This window comes from Chelon labrosus (assembly GCF_963514085.1).
Source record: "Chelon labrosus genome assembly, chromosome: 11".
NCBI classification, from domain to species: Eukaryota; Metazoa; Chordata; class Actinopteri; order Mugiliformes; family Mugilidae; genus Chelon; species Chelon labrosus.
In genome coordinates, this window is record NC_140344.1 from 25,931,792 (window position 1) to 25,948,253 (window position 16,462).

Below are 16,462 nucleotides of genomic sequence, written 5' to 3' on the forward strand. Positions count from 1 at the left end.
ATCATTTTGTGTGTCATGTGTATGAGTTTGTTCCTATTTGACGCAGTTAGCATGGTGAAGGAACAAGGGGAACAGTAGAGAAGGTGGGGGGGCAACAGAAAGTGCTTTGAGTTTGCGTAGGGCAGATAGTCTTTTTTTGGCATTCACCTTATTGTTCAGGGTGATGCGCGGTTTATACTCCACAGCTACAGCGACAGCCCAGACCCTACGTAGACCCTAACGCCGTACCCTGACGTGCACCTCCCCAGAAAGACTGCAAGAGCTGTGATAGTAGCGTGTTTCTGCTTTAGTATTTCTGGCTGCTATTTCTGGTTGTTTTGGATCAATAAAGATGGAACACATAGAGGAAAGGTTGACCGAGGAGCTTCGGAGATACAAACATTTGTATGACACGGCCAAATTTCGCCGAAAGTTTCATTCGTCATTGTTGAAATTGAAGCAGGAAGTGGAAACACAAATTAACCAGACTGGCAAAAAAGACACAGCGCCGACTAGCGTTTGGGTGGAGTTGTTACAGAACGAGCCAGACTGACGAGCGCACAAGTATAAATGGTCAGCACCGGCGTAGGCTGCGTACGTAGGTTACGGCGTCTATGTCCCGTAGAAACATGAGTCCAAGATACTTAAAGGAGTCCACTATCTCAACAGTTTCATTATTGATGCAGATGGTGTTCATGATTGCCTGCTGTGTGTGGGTTTACATGCACCACAACATCAGTCAGAATATAACTTTACTGATACGTACAGAGGAGTTCTAGCGGAATAAATGTTAGTGTTTTAACCAATTTAATTACAGCTTAGCATTCATTCAGTTAAAGAAGACAACCAAAATGTACCCACATTGATTTGTTCATCTCTTTTTTTGTCTTAAACGCCATGTGAGACAAACGTACGCAGAAAAGATTTATTTATTCCAACTCGAGAGAAACAATCAGATCAAGTGTTTACAAGGTTGATTATCAAGGGTTTTACAGCACGCCTCTCCGTCTGATTGAAAACGTCTTCTGATCGGGCCCGTCACTTCTGATTGAGGTGGTTACATGAGGCCTTTTTTTTTTTTATTCTGATACGGCTTCCGTTTATTTTATTTTTGCATTATAAGTACAATACAAGTGTCCATGTAAATGCAACCATTGTCCTTAAAAGTCAAACAGCAGAGAAGCTAAATTTCAAAGTCAACTTCAGTAGTTATGTTTTCAAGTCAAGTGCACTACCTTTTGATAATCTGCTAAATTTAAGTCTTTTAAATTAATCATATACTAAACTTTGATGCTCAAAGACCTTTAGTCTTCCCATGTTTAGATATTTGTATCAGCATTGTACAAAAAATCATCTAAATCATTTTTATACAGCTTTACTGAACCCAGAGCATAAAATCTGAAGAACTACCTAAACTTATAGTAGGATAAGATTGTTTAAAACTTGACTTATACTTTCAAGAGGAGGAGAACACTTGGATGCCAGTTTTCATGTTCAAGTTTTGACTGCTTTGTGTCCGTCTCACTTTCTCTTTGACTTTACAACGAAGACGTAAAGTCTTTGTGAGAAGCTGTAAATGGAAAATGTCGTCTGACAGTTTATTTCAGGGAACACTGTGTCGTGGTGACATAATGAATGATGAAAATTCATATCAGGCTTTTAACTAATGGTACGCTCTGTTTCAATGAATTAGCAATATTTACTGAAAGGATTAAATGAAATAAATGAAAATGCTTGATGGAGCCTTTCTCTTTAGTCACACGGTGAACTAAGTTTAAACGTTGTTGTTAGAGACATAAATCACTGCTTTTTGAAGGACTGGTGTTAATTTGTATGCTAATATACTGGAATTTCATTAATTCATTAATTTCATTCCTCATTTTGCAGATAAATAAGTTAAAATATTGGAATAACTCTTGCTGTTGTGGAACTACTGTGCATAAACAAAAAAAAACAGAATAGTTTAATGTTTGGTTCTTTGATCAGAGTTAAATGAGATGATTGGTTTCCTTTTCTTGGAATGAATATTAATCCATAGCTGGCTTAGCTTAGCAGGAGACGGCAACAGTCACTCTAACCAAGCATAAAGACTCTGCTTGTTGCCTGGCATAACATTATGACCACTGACAGGAGAAGTGAATAACATTAACCATCTTGTGACATTTCAGTGTTCTGCTGGGAAACTTTTAGACCTGGCATTCATTGGTGTGGATGTTACTTAGACATGTAGCACCCATCTAGACCAGACCAGGCACCCCCACCCCATAGCAACGACACTCCTTGATGGCAGCAGCCATCCCCAGCAGGATGCAGCCTGACACAGACACACACACAAAAACACTTTAGGAACAACTAAAAAAACATGAAGAACAGCACAAGGTGTTGACCTGGCCTCCAAATTCACTAGATCCCAAACTGATCAAGTAGCTGTGGGATGATCCACAGAGGACCCTCCCCTCAAAGACCCCCCACTAACAACATCCTGTTGCCAGACACCACAGGACACCCTCATTAGGAAGGTGGTCATAATGTTACGCCTGATCGGTGTATTTAATCTTCAATCAGTCAAGTGTTTTCTCCTAAATTGGTCCTTGAACTGCAGGAACCGGATGTATTAGCTAAATCTAATATTGTTCATGGATAATTAACCTAATTCATCCAATTTGAAGAAAAGAGACGGGAACAAGATTAGCGCTGTGTAATCTGATCACTCCGAGTGAAGTCTTTTGCTCTGTTACATTCATCCGATCAGTGTCAGCAACTCCTCGGTCGAATTCCCAGGTGTCATGAGGTTTACTTGGACCGTTACGAACATGGATACAGGTTTAATGCTGACCATTAGCACGGAGCCAAGCAGGGCAGAGGGAACAGAGCTGGAGAGGTGGAGGCTCCTGATTTATCACCTCTGCAGGGCCACAGAGCCAGAGAGGAGCAGATGTAATCATGGCAATTCGGTCAGGAAAACAGGACGGTTAATGGAGTGGTAGTGATTAGATTAAACAGAGGCTGCTGGGCAATGTAGTGTTTCTAATTGAGTTGGTAGGATGGCTGTGTGTATCTGTGTGTGTGTGTGTGTGTGTCACGTCGTTAGGTACACTGTGGAGGCGTTATAATTCTCTCAAGTTTTATCACTGTCATGGGTGCTTCATGCCTACATGCCCATGCAATCATTGCTTCATAAATCACACACACACACACACACACACACACACGTTTAACACACATTTTTACAGAGGACCAGCCAGGTGTTCATTCATGCAGTTTAAAGCCGGCCTATATAAACAGTGATTGAGGGATAAACAGTCATTACGTGGCAATAAAACAGACAATCAAAGCGTTAGACGCACACCAGCACACAAGTGGGTGCAGATATGTTGAATACTTAGAGCCTGCAGGCACACTAGCTGCAGGAACTGATATGGACTTATAGGAAGTTTGATAGAAGTCTATTTCCAATTACGCAACAAGTTTCATAATCATGATAACAGCAGTGACACTTCTTAAATCAGTTTGGATTGTTTCTTGTTACAGGGTAAAAGATTGGAAGATGTTTCCAACAGATTATCATCAAAGATAAATAGGATTTAAATCACGTCCATATTAGAGGAGAGTGAGTAAAGAGGAGGGCAATGGGTCCATGAATAGTAGAATTAGAAGAGGGTTGGTTTTATGTCGAGAGGGTTCGTTGACATAGAAGTGAGGTCAGATTTAAGATAGTGTAGTACTGTCAGGTTGAAGAGGAAGATACTGTAAGCTGAAGTCACATTTATTAGGAAGTAGTTTTGGCAAACGGACAGACAGAGGGATAAAAATGCAACTTAATATATTCAGTACTGTCAAAAACAGTTTTATTATATAGACAGAGTTGCTGTTGATAATATACACTGATCAGGCATAACATTATGACCAACTTCCTAATATTGTATAGGTCTCCCTTGTGGTGATTCATCATAGGATGGACATGGGCCTTCTGAGGGTGTCCTGTGGTGTCTGGCAACACAATGTTGTTAGTGGGGGGACCTTTGAGGGGAGGGGCCTCTGTGGATCATCCCACAGACACTTGATCAGTTTGGGATCTAGTGAATTTGGAGGCCAGGTCAACACCTTGTGCTGTTCTTCATGTTTTTGTTTTTTAGTTGTTCCTAAAGTGTTTTTGTGTGTGTGTCTGTATCAGGCTGCTTCCTGCTGGGGATGGCTGCTGCCATCAAGGAGTGTCATTGCTATGGGGTGGGGGCGCCTGGTCTGGTCTTGGTGGGTGCTACATGTCTAAGTAACATGAACAATGAATGCCAGGTCCAAAAGTTTCCCAGCAGAACACTGAATTGTCACAAGATGGTCAATGTTATTTACTTCTCCTGTCAGTGGTTTTAATGTTGTGGATGATCTGTGTAGTTTCCCCAGATGTCATATCTTCACATGAAGTCCCTGCATGCTTGAAGGCAGAAGACACACATGTAGAAACCATCCACTCACCTTTTCTGGATCTTACAGAGACAACACATTGTGTTTCCAATATATTTCCACATTGTTTGGCAGTATACTGCTTCCTTGTTGTCATGACATGAAAACAGTATATGAAGTTACTGCGTATACCGTTACTGTTAAATACTCCTTTTTGTTTTATTATCAAGAAAGTAAATCTGCAAAATGTCTGTTTGCTTAAATACACTCTAAGGTATCATAAAGGTATGGAGATAGCGGTTTGGGCCCCTTCCAAGGATCACAACATAATCTTATAGCTTATGACACTGAAGATAGCTAAATAAATAAGATTAAATAGACATTTTTATTTGTTTTTTAGCTTCAATATAGTTGTAAAATAACGGCAAAAATAAAATGAAGACGATGCGTCCGCTGGAGTGTAGCCCACTGTGCATGTATATGTGTATTAGTAGAGATAGAGTGACTGAAAGTGAGCTTGATGAGCTGACACTGACTGCGTTTTCTGAAAATGATAAATAATAGATAAGGAAATGATAATACGACTCTGTGTGAGAGAGAAACTGTGTGTCTAGTGTGGGCATCAGTGCGTGTGTGTGTATTTGCAGTTCGCGTGTCTGTGAATGCCTACGTCTCAGTGAGGCGCAGCTGGAGTTATCTGGGTCATAGTGGATTAATTTTTAATTTTACTGTTGTGAGCTACAGTAACGAAGGCACATTAAAAAGCTGAAGATAGCTGCGAGCTAATCTCATCTGTTCAAAACCAGTGCACAGGCAGCTCCTCTTAGATCTTGTTAGAAATTTGGATTTACACCAATAACTTGCAGATAATGGCACCAAATGGGAAAAAAGCTAAAGGATCACCAAAGTAATTGCAGCTCCTCCTGAGTCTGACATTAATATCTGTTCCAGATTTTATGAGAAACCATTTTGTTCATGTTCGCTCCACAAATGTCAATGTAATTACGGTGCTAGCTTGAAAGCCGGGGGGTCAACAGTGTCGCTGGTATTTATCTTTTGGAGCCAATCAAATTATGTAGAAAAGTTTATTGCAATCCATGTAATAGTTGCTGCAAAATTCACCATGTCTCCTCCAATCAACTGTTCAGGCTCTGGCTCCTTAAAATGACAACTGTGACAGCAGCTGATGCAGAAGTCAGGTTCTTATATTTGCGTGAAACACAGCTGCAGACTGGTTGGTGTGCTCTCCTGGCGCCGTAACAATTGCTTGGTCACGTGTGGTCAGCTGCAAGCGCTTGATTACAGTCAATAAAAGACAGTGATTTTGGTTATTTAGTGAAGAAAATCAGTGCCGACTATGGAGCTTGGCACAAGATGCAGTCACAATCTTAACATTTTCAATTTAATGAATATGAAAGCAGATTGGAATAAAAATTAGAGGTAGCTAAGTGCTTATGAGATTATGAGTCTGGTAATGCAGCATTTGGATTTCATTATGGCGCATGTTTCAGCCAATAGAGAGAAAAAATACATCTGCAGGCAATTGGATGGTTCTTCAAGCAATCAGAGCTAACAAATTAAACTCAACAATGCTTAGATGATGTTGCTCTTCTGTCCATCTCTGCATAAACCCCGGCCAAATGATTTGATTTGCCTTGCAGATCTTCGTATGTGCATTATAAGTTCCCAAACGGAGCAATTCCAGATCAACTTAAGATATATTTTGTGTTGAAATGTCAGCAGTTGTCTTTATTTCACCCAGAAACTCTGCTTGTAACAAATACAGCAGGTTAGACCAGTATGAAGCTGATGTCCTCGTCTCTTTCTCGCTCTTCCTTTCCAGTCCTTGTTGCTGATCCGCCAGGAGATGGTGGTTTCCCAGAAGAAGCTGGGCGAGTTCTGCGAGGCTCTGAAGCAGTACCTGAAGAATGTCTCCGCTCAGCGAGACTGTTTTCAGTAAGTCTCACCGACGCTCTGCATTTTCACAACTGCTCGGCTGCTGCTCGGCTGCTGCTCGGCGCGGCACCACAGCCCTAATCGCTTTTAATATTTAATGTGTTCCATTTTCAGTGTCGGGACCTCGCTGTTTCACTTTATTAAGTGTTATCTTAAATAATACCTCCTCTCTGTTGGATTGTGTGTACATGCACCGCACCATAAACAGTTAAGCTCAGCCCTGAGTGGGTATTTCATCATTATCTCAATGAAATCTGAAAAAACTGCTGTAACTCCCAGGTGGTTTGGATCTGAGAAATACTAATGCTGTGCCGCATACTCGATGCGCATAATATTGTACCTGTAATGTAGTCTGATGCACACATGCTGTAGCTATTATAAACCTCCTGCGCCTCCCACTCGGAGCACCGGGGTTCTGCCAAACAGTCTAATATCCAAAGAGATTTCTCCAAATCCCAGGCTCAATATTTTGTATGCATAGTCCATAGTCATACTGTGAATATGCCCTTGGTAAGACTTAAAGGCTCTGGCTTTACTGCACTGCTTTGAGTTGTATTACCTTTTCTATCACCGGTTACTGCAAAGCAATCGTCTCTGCAGAGAAAGAAGTCCTAACAGCTATGAATTGTACAGAATGCATATTGCATAACAGGCAGTAATGTAGGGATGTCATTTTAGAGATAATATACACTGATCAGCCATAACATTATGGCCACCTTCCTAATATTGTGTAGGTCTCCCTTTTGCCTCCAAAACAGTGGATCATCCCACAGATACTTGATCAGTTTGGGATCTAGTGAATTTGGAGGCCAGGTCAACACCTTGAATTGCTCCTAAAGTGTTTTTGCGTGTGTGTCTGTGTCAGGCTGCATCCTGCTGGGGATGGCTGCTGCCATCAAGGAGTGTCATTGCTATGGGGTGGGGGTGCCTGGTCTGGTCTAGGTGGGTGCTACATGTCTAAGTAACATCCACACCAATGAATGCCAGGTCCAGAAGTTTCCCAGCAGAACACTGAATTGTCACAAGATGTTATTTACTTCTACAGTCAGTGGTCATAATGTTGTGGCTGGTGGGTGCACCTTTTTAGTACATATTTTTTTAGTACAAACAACCTTCTTGTTTGTGTTTTCTCTGCCATTAAGCCAAAACAATGAGCTGAAAGAAGTTAAAACGCTCCACAGAGCTGAGTGGATGCAGAGCTAGGTGGTGATTATCTCCCTTCTGTCATTATCAGTGTCCGGTTTCACATTAAACTCATCGCAGCATTTAAAGCCATTGTCAGTAGAGTAGTTGCAGACGAGACAAATATCAACAGAGTCGACGCCATTGTCAGATTAAATACAAACCTCTAACAATAGATGTAATTTGAAAGGACACAAAATGGATAATGGATTCATTGTGTGCACCTGTCTGCTTCACATCCCGATATCAGCCAACTGTGTTTGAAGTGGATCAGAGGTCATCTCTGCATTAAAAAAAAAAGAGTTTAATCTAGTCTGAAGACTCTAGTTTGATCCGTCGCTGCTGTTCACATACGGGACACACATCTGAGACAAGTTTTGTGAACTATGTGCAGTGACTATCCCTCAGAGGAGTCATTGAAATTATATGATAGGCAGATTTGTAAATCCATCTGGAGCGGGACGTCCTCAAAAAATCGTGAGGAGAGCAAAAACAAGGAAGGCTAGTAGAGAGTCCTGTTCATACTAAACAATATTTTGAAGTCGGACACAATGAAGCCAAGGGTTTTGTAATCTGCAGCTTGCCCAGAAAGGCTCGGGAGGGTAGGGGTTAAAATGAGGACAGAGCTTCAGCAGTTTTCCAAAGTAGACTGAAAAATAAATGAACAAAATTCAAGGCTGTTGAACATTTCCATACTAAATAAAGCAGCATAAATACATGAGGTGACTTCATGATTAGACTAAAACCATTAGAGGAAAACAAAATAATAAATCCAGATTTTTTTTCATTTATGCTTTACCCATCTCGGTCCAATTTAGTTCACCACATTTTGTAACCTCCCGGCAGAACAGTGGCAAAATATCTTGTAATAAAACGGTGCCTCTGGAGAGGAGCTGTTTCAGAGCAAATAGGATTCTAAAATCATTTGGGCTGGAAGATGTTGGAAAGTGGAACAAGGCAGTGGGTCTGGGCTTTGAGCACATTGTTTGTCACTGTGTTGTAAAGTGCTATAATGTCTACGGTTTGCACTAAAATGAAAACTTGGTTGCACTCTATTCTCACGGGATCAGCTATGCTAAGAAACCTGAAACCCCGGGCTATCAAACCTATTTACCAGCAGTCATCTGTAAAAGCTGTTCAAGCTTTACATTTTCCTCAATTTGTATGATTATATGTTTGTTATGTGATGTAAACAATGGTCACATTAATTTGTAGAGTAAGACAACAGACTTAATACTTGGTTAATGGTCTAATACCTGCAGACATGCGAATTAGCATGCTAACACCAAGCTAAATGAGTGATCCCACTGTAGAAACTTGACCGAGAAAACTCAGATTCTTTATTTTAACTGCAAAGAAGTAAATATTTTTTAGCACTTCTACCTTTGTTTCCACCAGGTTAAACATTGGAGGCCCTTAGACATAGTTTTAATTTTAAGTCCCTGCACAAGAGCAAAACCAAAGACTGAATATTAAATAGAATGGACGTAACTGTGCAATACCACTGCTGGACACTAGGTGATGACTCAAAAATATCAGCGTCTCCTAAGGGTTTCCACTCAAAAATCATCAACTTCTTTCAAGATATACAAACTTAACACATTTTTTCCCCCTCAAGTAATTATGATGGTTGGTATGGTGGTCCCTTTGTAAGTGGATGCATAACTGAGTGGATGACAGGCCTTAAAAGATGTTGTGATGTGTCGTTGGATTGATCAACATGTCTGGTTCCCGCTCCTCTTTACTGCCCCCCCCAAACCACAAAGATGGCAACAGACAAATGCCAGACTTAAGGCTTCAAAACAATAGACAAAACACTGTCAAACCAATGGAGCATGTCACCGGGGTTACATCCAGACTAAAGCGAATACTTTCTAGGTTTTGCTTGTAGTCTGTGGCCTACAGTTATCAGGATGCAGCAGCACCAGAGATTTGGCGACTGATTGACGAACAATTAATTAAAGTTTTGTTTTTGTAGATTCAGATTTGCTTTCAGAGGGGACTACTTTGGACACGTTAGGTGACTAATCTGCATAATTATTCCAGTTTTGGTGTTGCTGCGGGAACCAAAATCAGAAAACGCTGGAGGGACTAGCAAAAGCTCTTGGTTATTAGTTCTTGAAAAAGAGTTTGATAGAAAAACACCATAAGACCTTGAAAAGAGTAACATATACAGTATATGTCACCTGCTAAACAACTCGCTGCATGTTAGCCACGCCATTGTGAGCATATTAGCATGCTAGGTTAGTTCAAAGCATTGCTATAGCTAACTACGGCTGTAGACTGTTTTAAAAACAACAGATTTAATACTAACTGCTGAAGTGATGGCATTTCCATTAGCATGCTAACGCCAACCTAAACGAGTGTTTGCACTGTAGAAACTTGACCAGATGAATAGGAAGCTTTTAGATAAAATCTGATTCTTTATTTTCCGTGTAAACGAGTAAATATTATTTGGCAGCAATCAGATAAATACCATTTGTGGAACGATGCTCTTCTACCAGTGCTTCCACCAGAGGAACCAGGTTAAACATTAAAGATCCTTAGACATAGTTTTAATTTTAAGTCACTGCACAGGAGCGGAACATAGACAAAAAAATAAACAAACATAAAAAAAAGGATGTAGCTGTGCAATACCATTGATGGTCACTAGGTGCTGACTCAAAAGTATCAGTGTCCATGAGACGGTGAAAAGGGTAACCTATTTATATCACCTGCTAAACAACATGTTGCATGTTAGCCACGTCATTGTGAGCATATTAGCATGCTAGTTTAGTTCAAAGCATTGCTATAGCTAACTACAGCTAGAGGCTACTACGGCTGTAGACTGTTTTAAAACATTACAGATTATCAGTTACGTTGTTCGTCCCTCCATTCTCAAACAGAGTTTCTTTCAAAGTCTCTTGGAACCGTAGCTGCTGCTTTCATTACAGATAAAAAGACGTACTTCAGTTACATCTGCCTCACACAGAGAATATTAAATGCTTGGTCAATAAATAGTGCACACGTAGGGGGAATGGCCCTGCAGGTGAAACACTACCGTCACTCCCATGCTGCTGCTCTTTTTTTGTTTGTTTCGTTATTTGTTACTTTATAGTAAATGTGGCAGCAGCACAGTGCTTGTAGGAAGCTGCGGTAAATAATGCATAAAGAGGAAGGAGGGTTTTTTTTGTTGTTGATGGAGGAAGCCTGCTCATTACCTGTGAATACACTCTCCTCTGCGCTGTCTTGATCTTTCTATCATTTGTGCCACTGCATTTGCTTTCGTTCTCTTCTCATTTCTACGTTTAATCTTCCACAAAATCTCTCAGTAACTTAAAGTTTATTTAGTTTATGCCTTCCCTACTGTCCCCCACTGTCCCTTTAAGAGAAGCGGTAGTCAAGAGTTGTTGTTGTTGCTGATGTTGTGCGTGTCGGCGGATGTGTGCCGATGAACTGAGGGCAATAAAATGTGAAAGTTTGTCTTGCTGTTCGTTCTGGAGGAATCTTAAACGTTTTTTCAATGGCCTTCTGGCAGGTGATACTGTCAAGGAAAGTGATATCATTAACTAGAAAATGACATGAAATAAAAGCATCACAGACTTTTATTTTAAACAATTCTTACTAAATTAAAAAACTAAAATTAATGAAATGTGATAAAATTATACTTGAATTAAAAAAAAACCTGTGCAGGGCTGCGCAAACTTGTTCAGAGCAGAATTAAAACAGTGTTTGCTAAATGGTTTGAGCTGACGTTCAGTTATGTATTTTTCCATCATCACTATCTGTGATGGATTTAAAACATAACTCTCTAAATGTGCCATAGAAGTAACGGTGCTTTTGACATGACAGAAGTTATTATGGTACGTCTTGAGGCCTCTGATGGAGCTCAGGATAAATGCTCTAATCTATCTGCTTTTACCGTGTAGACTCTTATGAGAGGGGTTCACCAGTCTGCAGTGTAGAAAACCTGGATGCAAAAATGTACAGCGAGTCAAAACTCAACTAACGCAAAGCATTTTATTTTTATTTTACGTTTGCGAATGTCTGTCCTTGCACCAAGAAAATTGCCGTTTGAAAATTGAAATCTCCGAGAACGGAAATTAAAATTGCATTTGTAATAAGAGCTACTCCGAGCGGCGTAAATGCGAGAGTAATTTCATGCCACAATAAGTGCCGAGATTGCACCGCTCTGCCTGATCTGCATAAACGCGACCTCAGCTGCTCCACTTCGGAGCCAGGAAATTACCGAACGGGTGCATGTGCAAATAATGGACCCAAGCAAATGGGATGGATAACTGCTTTTTAATGTTAGAAATGTCTCTGTGTTGCTTTTATCTTCACCCATAGTCTTAGTTTAAACACAGGCTACGGTTGAATCCGTCAGAAATATAACAAAAGAAGAAGAAGGGTTTGTTTTTCCCCAACTTTATGGGGATGGAGCCATGATTTCAACGTTTTCACCTTTTCAAACACTTGACACGTCACTTGACCCTTGAGAAACAATTAGATTAGGTTATTAGAAGCTAATATGTTCCTACTTAAAGGGGAACTTCTGTTTTTTACAACCTGGACCTTGTTTCTGGCATAAAATACGGTCATTTACTCACCCATATAACTTTTGTGTAATTTGTAGTCCTTCGGGAGATATTTAGATCAGCGTATATCCATATAGTGGGAGTGACTGGGGCACCGAAAAGCAGCCTCTAAATAACCCATTATCTGCCGTGAAACTCGTTCATTTCACCAATATTTTGTTATCGTACGCTAGTGCGGAGTCCGGAGTTAGCTGTTATCATCATCCAGGGTCTGTAAATTGACCTACAGACCCCAAATGATGTCTTCTGACCTGGGTGATGTCATCTCTGAGCGCCGCACGCACCCACAACTGTCGGCTCGTTTACCTGTAATTTGCTACTGCTAGTTTTTTACAACATGGCTGAATATTTTTCCGATTCTGAGGTTGTGGACGAACTATAGCTTGTGCAGAAAAGCACACTGGACTCAACGGGGAATAGCACTAGCGTACGATAACAAAATATTGATGAAATGAACGAGATTCGCGGCAGATAATGTGTTACTTAGAGGCTGCGTTTCGGTGCCCCAGTCACTCCCACTATATGGATATACGCTGATCTAATTATCTCCCGAAGGAATACAAATTACACAAAAGTTATATGGGTGAGTAAACGACCGTATTTTATGCCAGAAATAAGCTCCAGGTTGTAAAACGCAGTAGTTCCCCTTTAACAGATTATCAAGGATTTTAAAAAAAATTCTGTTCTGATTAGACTACTATTCCGATTATTAGTAGAATATTGTCTCCTTGTAAACATAGCCAGTGTTGCAGACCGGCTCTAGTGCTTTTTGGGGGTATCTTAACATTGGTCAAATCTGCATTTTCAGCCAATTAAAACACCTCCCAAGTATCGTCAAGATCCAATATGTCCAACGTTCCGCTTTACCCCTGCTACCCCTAAATGCAGCGCTCGCTGTGAAGACTGAGTGACACTATTAAGTAAACATGGACAAAGGTCCCGTGTGGATTATTAGCAGCGCTGTGTCGAAAACATACTTCAGCACATTCACGCCCCTGTGGAAGCAATAAGGTGGCGCCTCCGTTCATTACAGCAAAGTGTAGCCTATAAAACGCCTCCATAACGTCGGTCATTAGCTCTGACCTGCACGCGCACTCTGCCTTTTCAGTTTCACAGAAGCCATTTCCTCTTTTTAGGTTTTATGTGCTGTCATATCCATTCACCGAAATGTGAACTATTACCTCATGTCTTTTGTTTCGTTGCAAAAATGCACACTTATCGTGACCGTTTCCTCCCCTTTCTGTCTGTAACTCTCATCCTTTTGCACCCTCCATCTCTTCTCCTCCCTTTTATTTCATCAATCCCACGTACAAATGCATTTTTTCTTCTCACCTCTTTCCTCCTTGCTCAACCTTTCCTCTTTTTGCCTCCTCTCTAGTGTGACTGCGGTGCGTCTGCCGGACGGTTTGTCCTTCGTCGTCTACGAGTTCTGGGACGGAGAGGAGGAGTGGAAGAGGTGAGTTTTCAATCAGGTTTTATTCCCCAGCGCTAACCCGCTTTGTTAATATTTGTTATGCATGCCAGCATTTAAAGCTTCTTGATTTTCTAAGGCTTTTTTAAAAAAAAAAAAACATTGATCCAAATCAACAGCCACGTAAAGCATCTGAACAGTAAATGCTGATGAAGGCCCGCTGCTGAAAAGTGATTCATTCCCCGATCTACTTTAAACGTATTAAAAGTCATTACGCAGCGAGGCCATTCATATTGTTTCTGAAATGCCTTTGAGTCAGCACTCTAGCTCATCTCAAAGTTCCTCCCTCCGCCATTTGTTTTTTATTGATTGGGGATCGCCAAATAAAGAGGGCGCTCACTTTTCTTCCATTACTGTCATAAGCCCGAAAAAAAACCTCCTCCCTCCACATTTAATTAGCTGCCTTCAGCCGCTCCTTCACTCCAGAAGTTGCTCAAGCACTCCAGTTGCGTCAAGTCATCATGATTTAGTGAAGGCGCCGGTCGCGAAGAGAGGTTGCTGATGTAGCTGCCTGCCGATCGGAGTTTCTGCCCCACCGCTCCCAGCCATTAATATTTTAGCTCCCACTGTAAAGGCTGAGGGGCCCGTGCTAAGCGGTTTGAGGTCATGTGTGCTTTTATGAGCGGCTATGAGGAAGCGTGTGCTCATAAACACATGTTGTGTTTGTCAGGAAGTGTGTGTACGCTCCCTCTCACCCTCTTGTCTGGTTCTAGGCACCTCCAGTCGGCCCCCAACAAAGCCTTTCAGCATGTGAAGGTGGACACACTGTGCCAGCCGGAGACCATGTCCTCTGTAGCCGTGCCAGGTCAGTGAAGAAATACAATAATCTCAACTGTTTCTGTAGTTTTCTACGCCTGTTTACTTGTGATGGAGATTATGGGTGCGTTTGATGCTGCCTTCTGCCTGGTTCATGTCAAACTGCTTCCTCATGTGATATTAAAGACATCCAGAGTGGAAGTTCTCTGAATGCGCAGAAAAGATGACGTGTTTGCAAACATTTTCAGAGATGATGGAGGTGAATGCTAAGTTAATGTAGCAGGGCGCGCAGAGTGACGCAACAGTAGTGTAATTTATTCATATACACCGATCAGCCACAACATTATGACCACTGACAGGAGAAGTAAACAACATTGACCATCTTGTGACAATTGTGGGACTTTTGAACCTGGCATTCATTCATGTGGATGTTACTTAGACATGTAGCACCCACCTAGACCAGACCAGGCACCCCCACCCCATAGCAATGACACTCCTTGATGGCAGCAGCCATCCCCAGCAGGATGCAGCCTGACACAGACACACACACAAAAACGCTTTAGGAACAACTCAAAAAAAAAAAAAACATGAAGAACAGCATAATGTGTTGACCTGGCCTAGATCACTAGATCCCAAACTGATCCAAGTATCTGTGGGATGATCCACAGAGGCCTCTCCCCTCAAAGGCCCCCCACTAATGACATTCTGTTGCCAGACACCACAGGACACCCTCAAAAAGACCATGTCCTTTCTCCGATGAGTCCCAACTGTTTTGGAGGCACAAGGGAGACCTGCACAGTATTAGGAAGGTGGTCACAATGCTATGCCTGATCGGTGTACATGACTGAGGAAAATGTTGATATTCCCAACAGCCTCATTATTTCATTATGCCTTCACATTTCCTATATTAAGTTAGCAGTGTTCTCACAACTTACAGCTGATATTACCTCTTGAACACTGAGCATTTTTCTGCACACGACGTCCCATCTCGTAACCACAAACTCATGAGTTTTATTTGAAGTCAGCGCAAGTTCAGCGTATGCTAAGCAGTATTTGATACACTCATTGTCCCCCTCCATTTCATTATTGTTTTTTTAAGGCAGACATTTCTTAAAAGTGTTGCTGTTAGACTTTTCCCCAGTGTTTTAGTTAAAGTAACTGAGTCATATTTGATTGCATTTATTTATGGGATAACACAACCTTGAGATTTTACTTAATGCAAAGAAAATCAAATTGAAGTTATTTGATAAAACTTTACAATAAACAAAGGTTCAGTATAAACAGACATAAAATAAAAAAAGGATCCTAAAACTCCAAAGGAAACGGGATGACAGGACATTGGTGCAATTGCACTTAGTGCTTATGAAAGAAATTACACTGACCCAAATGATACGGAGTAAACCTGGCTGCTTACCTTACATGTCTGTAATTCTGTTTGCTAAGAACCAGCTATGGGGAAAATGTAGCTCATAAAACACTGATTGAATCAGTACAGGAGAGAACAGAAACACAAAGTCAGTTAGTCAGTAATGGACAGAAATTTAAGGAGGGATGCAGTGGTGTACAATTCAAGGCAGAAAACAGAACCACCATTTAAAATGACACTGTCCCGTGTTGACGCTTGGCTGATGGCCATCTGAAGACAGCACACTGCACTCTCCTCTTCTCTGCCAAGTTTCTCCCCGTCTTCTTTCAGTCTGTTTCCTTGTTATTTCCTGCAGGTCTTTTGCTCTGAGGCTCATTTTCTTTTAAAGCTTTCTAACCCTCCCTCTCTCTCTCTCTTCTTGCAGCCGCCTGGTGCAGTGTGAACAGGGACTGAGCATGAAGATATTCAACTACACGCCAAGACTCCTGGACACTCCCCTCCCTCCAACCTTAAAACCCTGCCCTCTCCCTGCGTTTCACCCGCTCTCACTCCCACCCCTTTCCCCTCTCCCTTTTAACCCCCCACATCCCTCAACTCTTTTTGTAAGTACATGTTTACATAGTGCAAATGAATGGCGTCAACTGCGGTGAAAATTGAACAGTGCATTTTACACATTTGAGATTACTAAAACATGTTTGCATCTCACTATGGTAGTTTGCTGGTTCTGGATTTTGAATTATTTCATGTTTCAAGTAGCTTTGAGCCACTGTACGG

At 41.3% G+C, this 16,462-nt stretch overlaps 1 protein-coding gene across 1 annotated transcript in view; it reads left to right on the forward strand.

The window, feature by feature from the left end:
- The window catches only part of necab2 (N-terminal EF-hand calcium binding protein 2), a gene marked incomplete at its 5' end in the record, with an annotated part of 149,523 nt that extends 133,312 nt beyond the window's left edge, over positions 1-16,211 (forward strand). The window contains 4 exons of the mRNA XM_084555137.1: positions 6,224-6,336; positions 13,474-13,551; positions 14,280-14,371; positions 16,113-16,211. Of these exons, the coding sequence (XP_084411263.1) occupies positions 6,224-6,336; positions 13,474-13,551; positions 14,280-14,371; positions 16,113-16,141 (312 nt within the window). The 3' untranslated portion in view covers positions 16,142-16,211. The remainder of the gene's footprint in view (positions 1-6,223; positions 6,337-13,473; positions 13,552-14,279; positions 14,372-16,112) is intronic.
- Between the last annotated feature and the right edge of the window lie 251 nt (positions 16,212-16,462).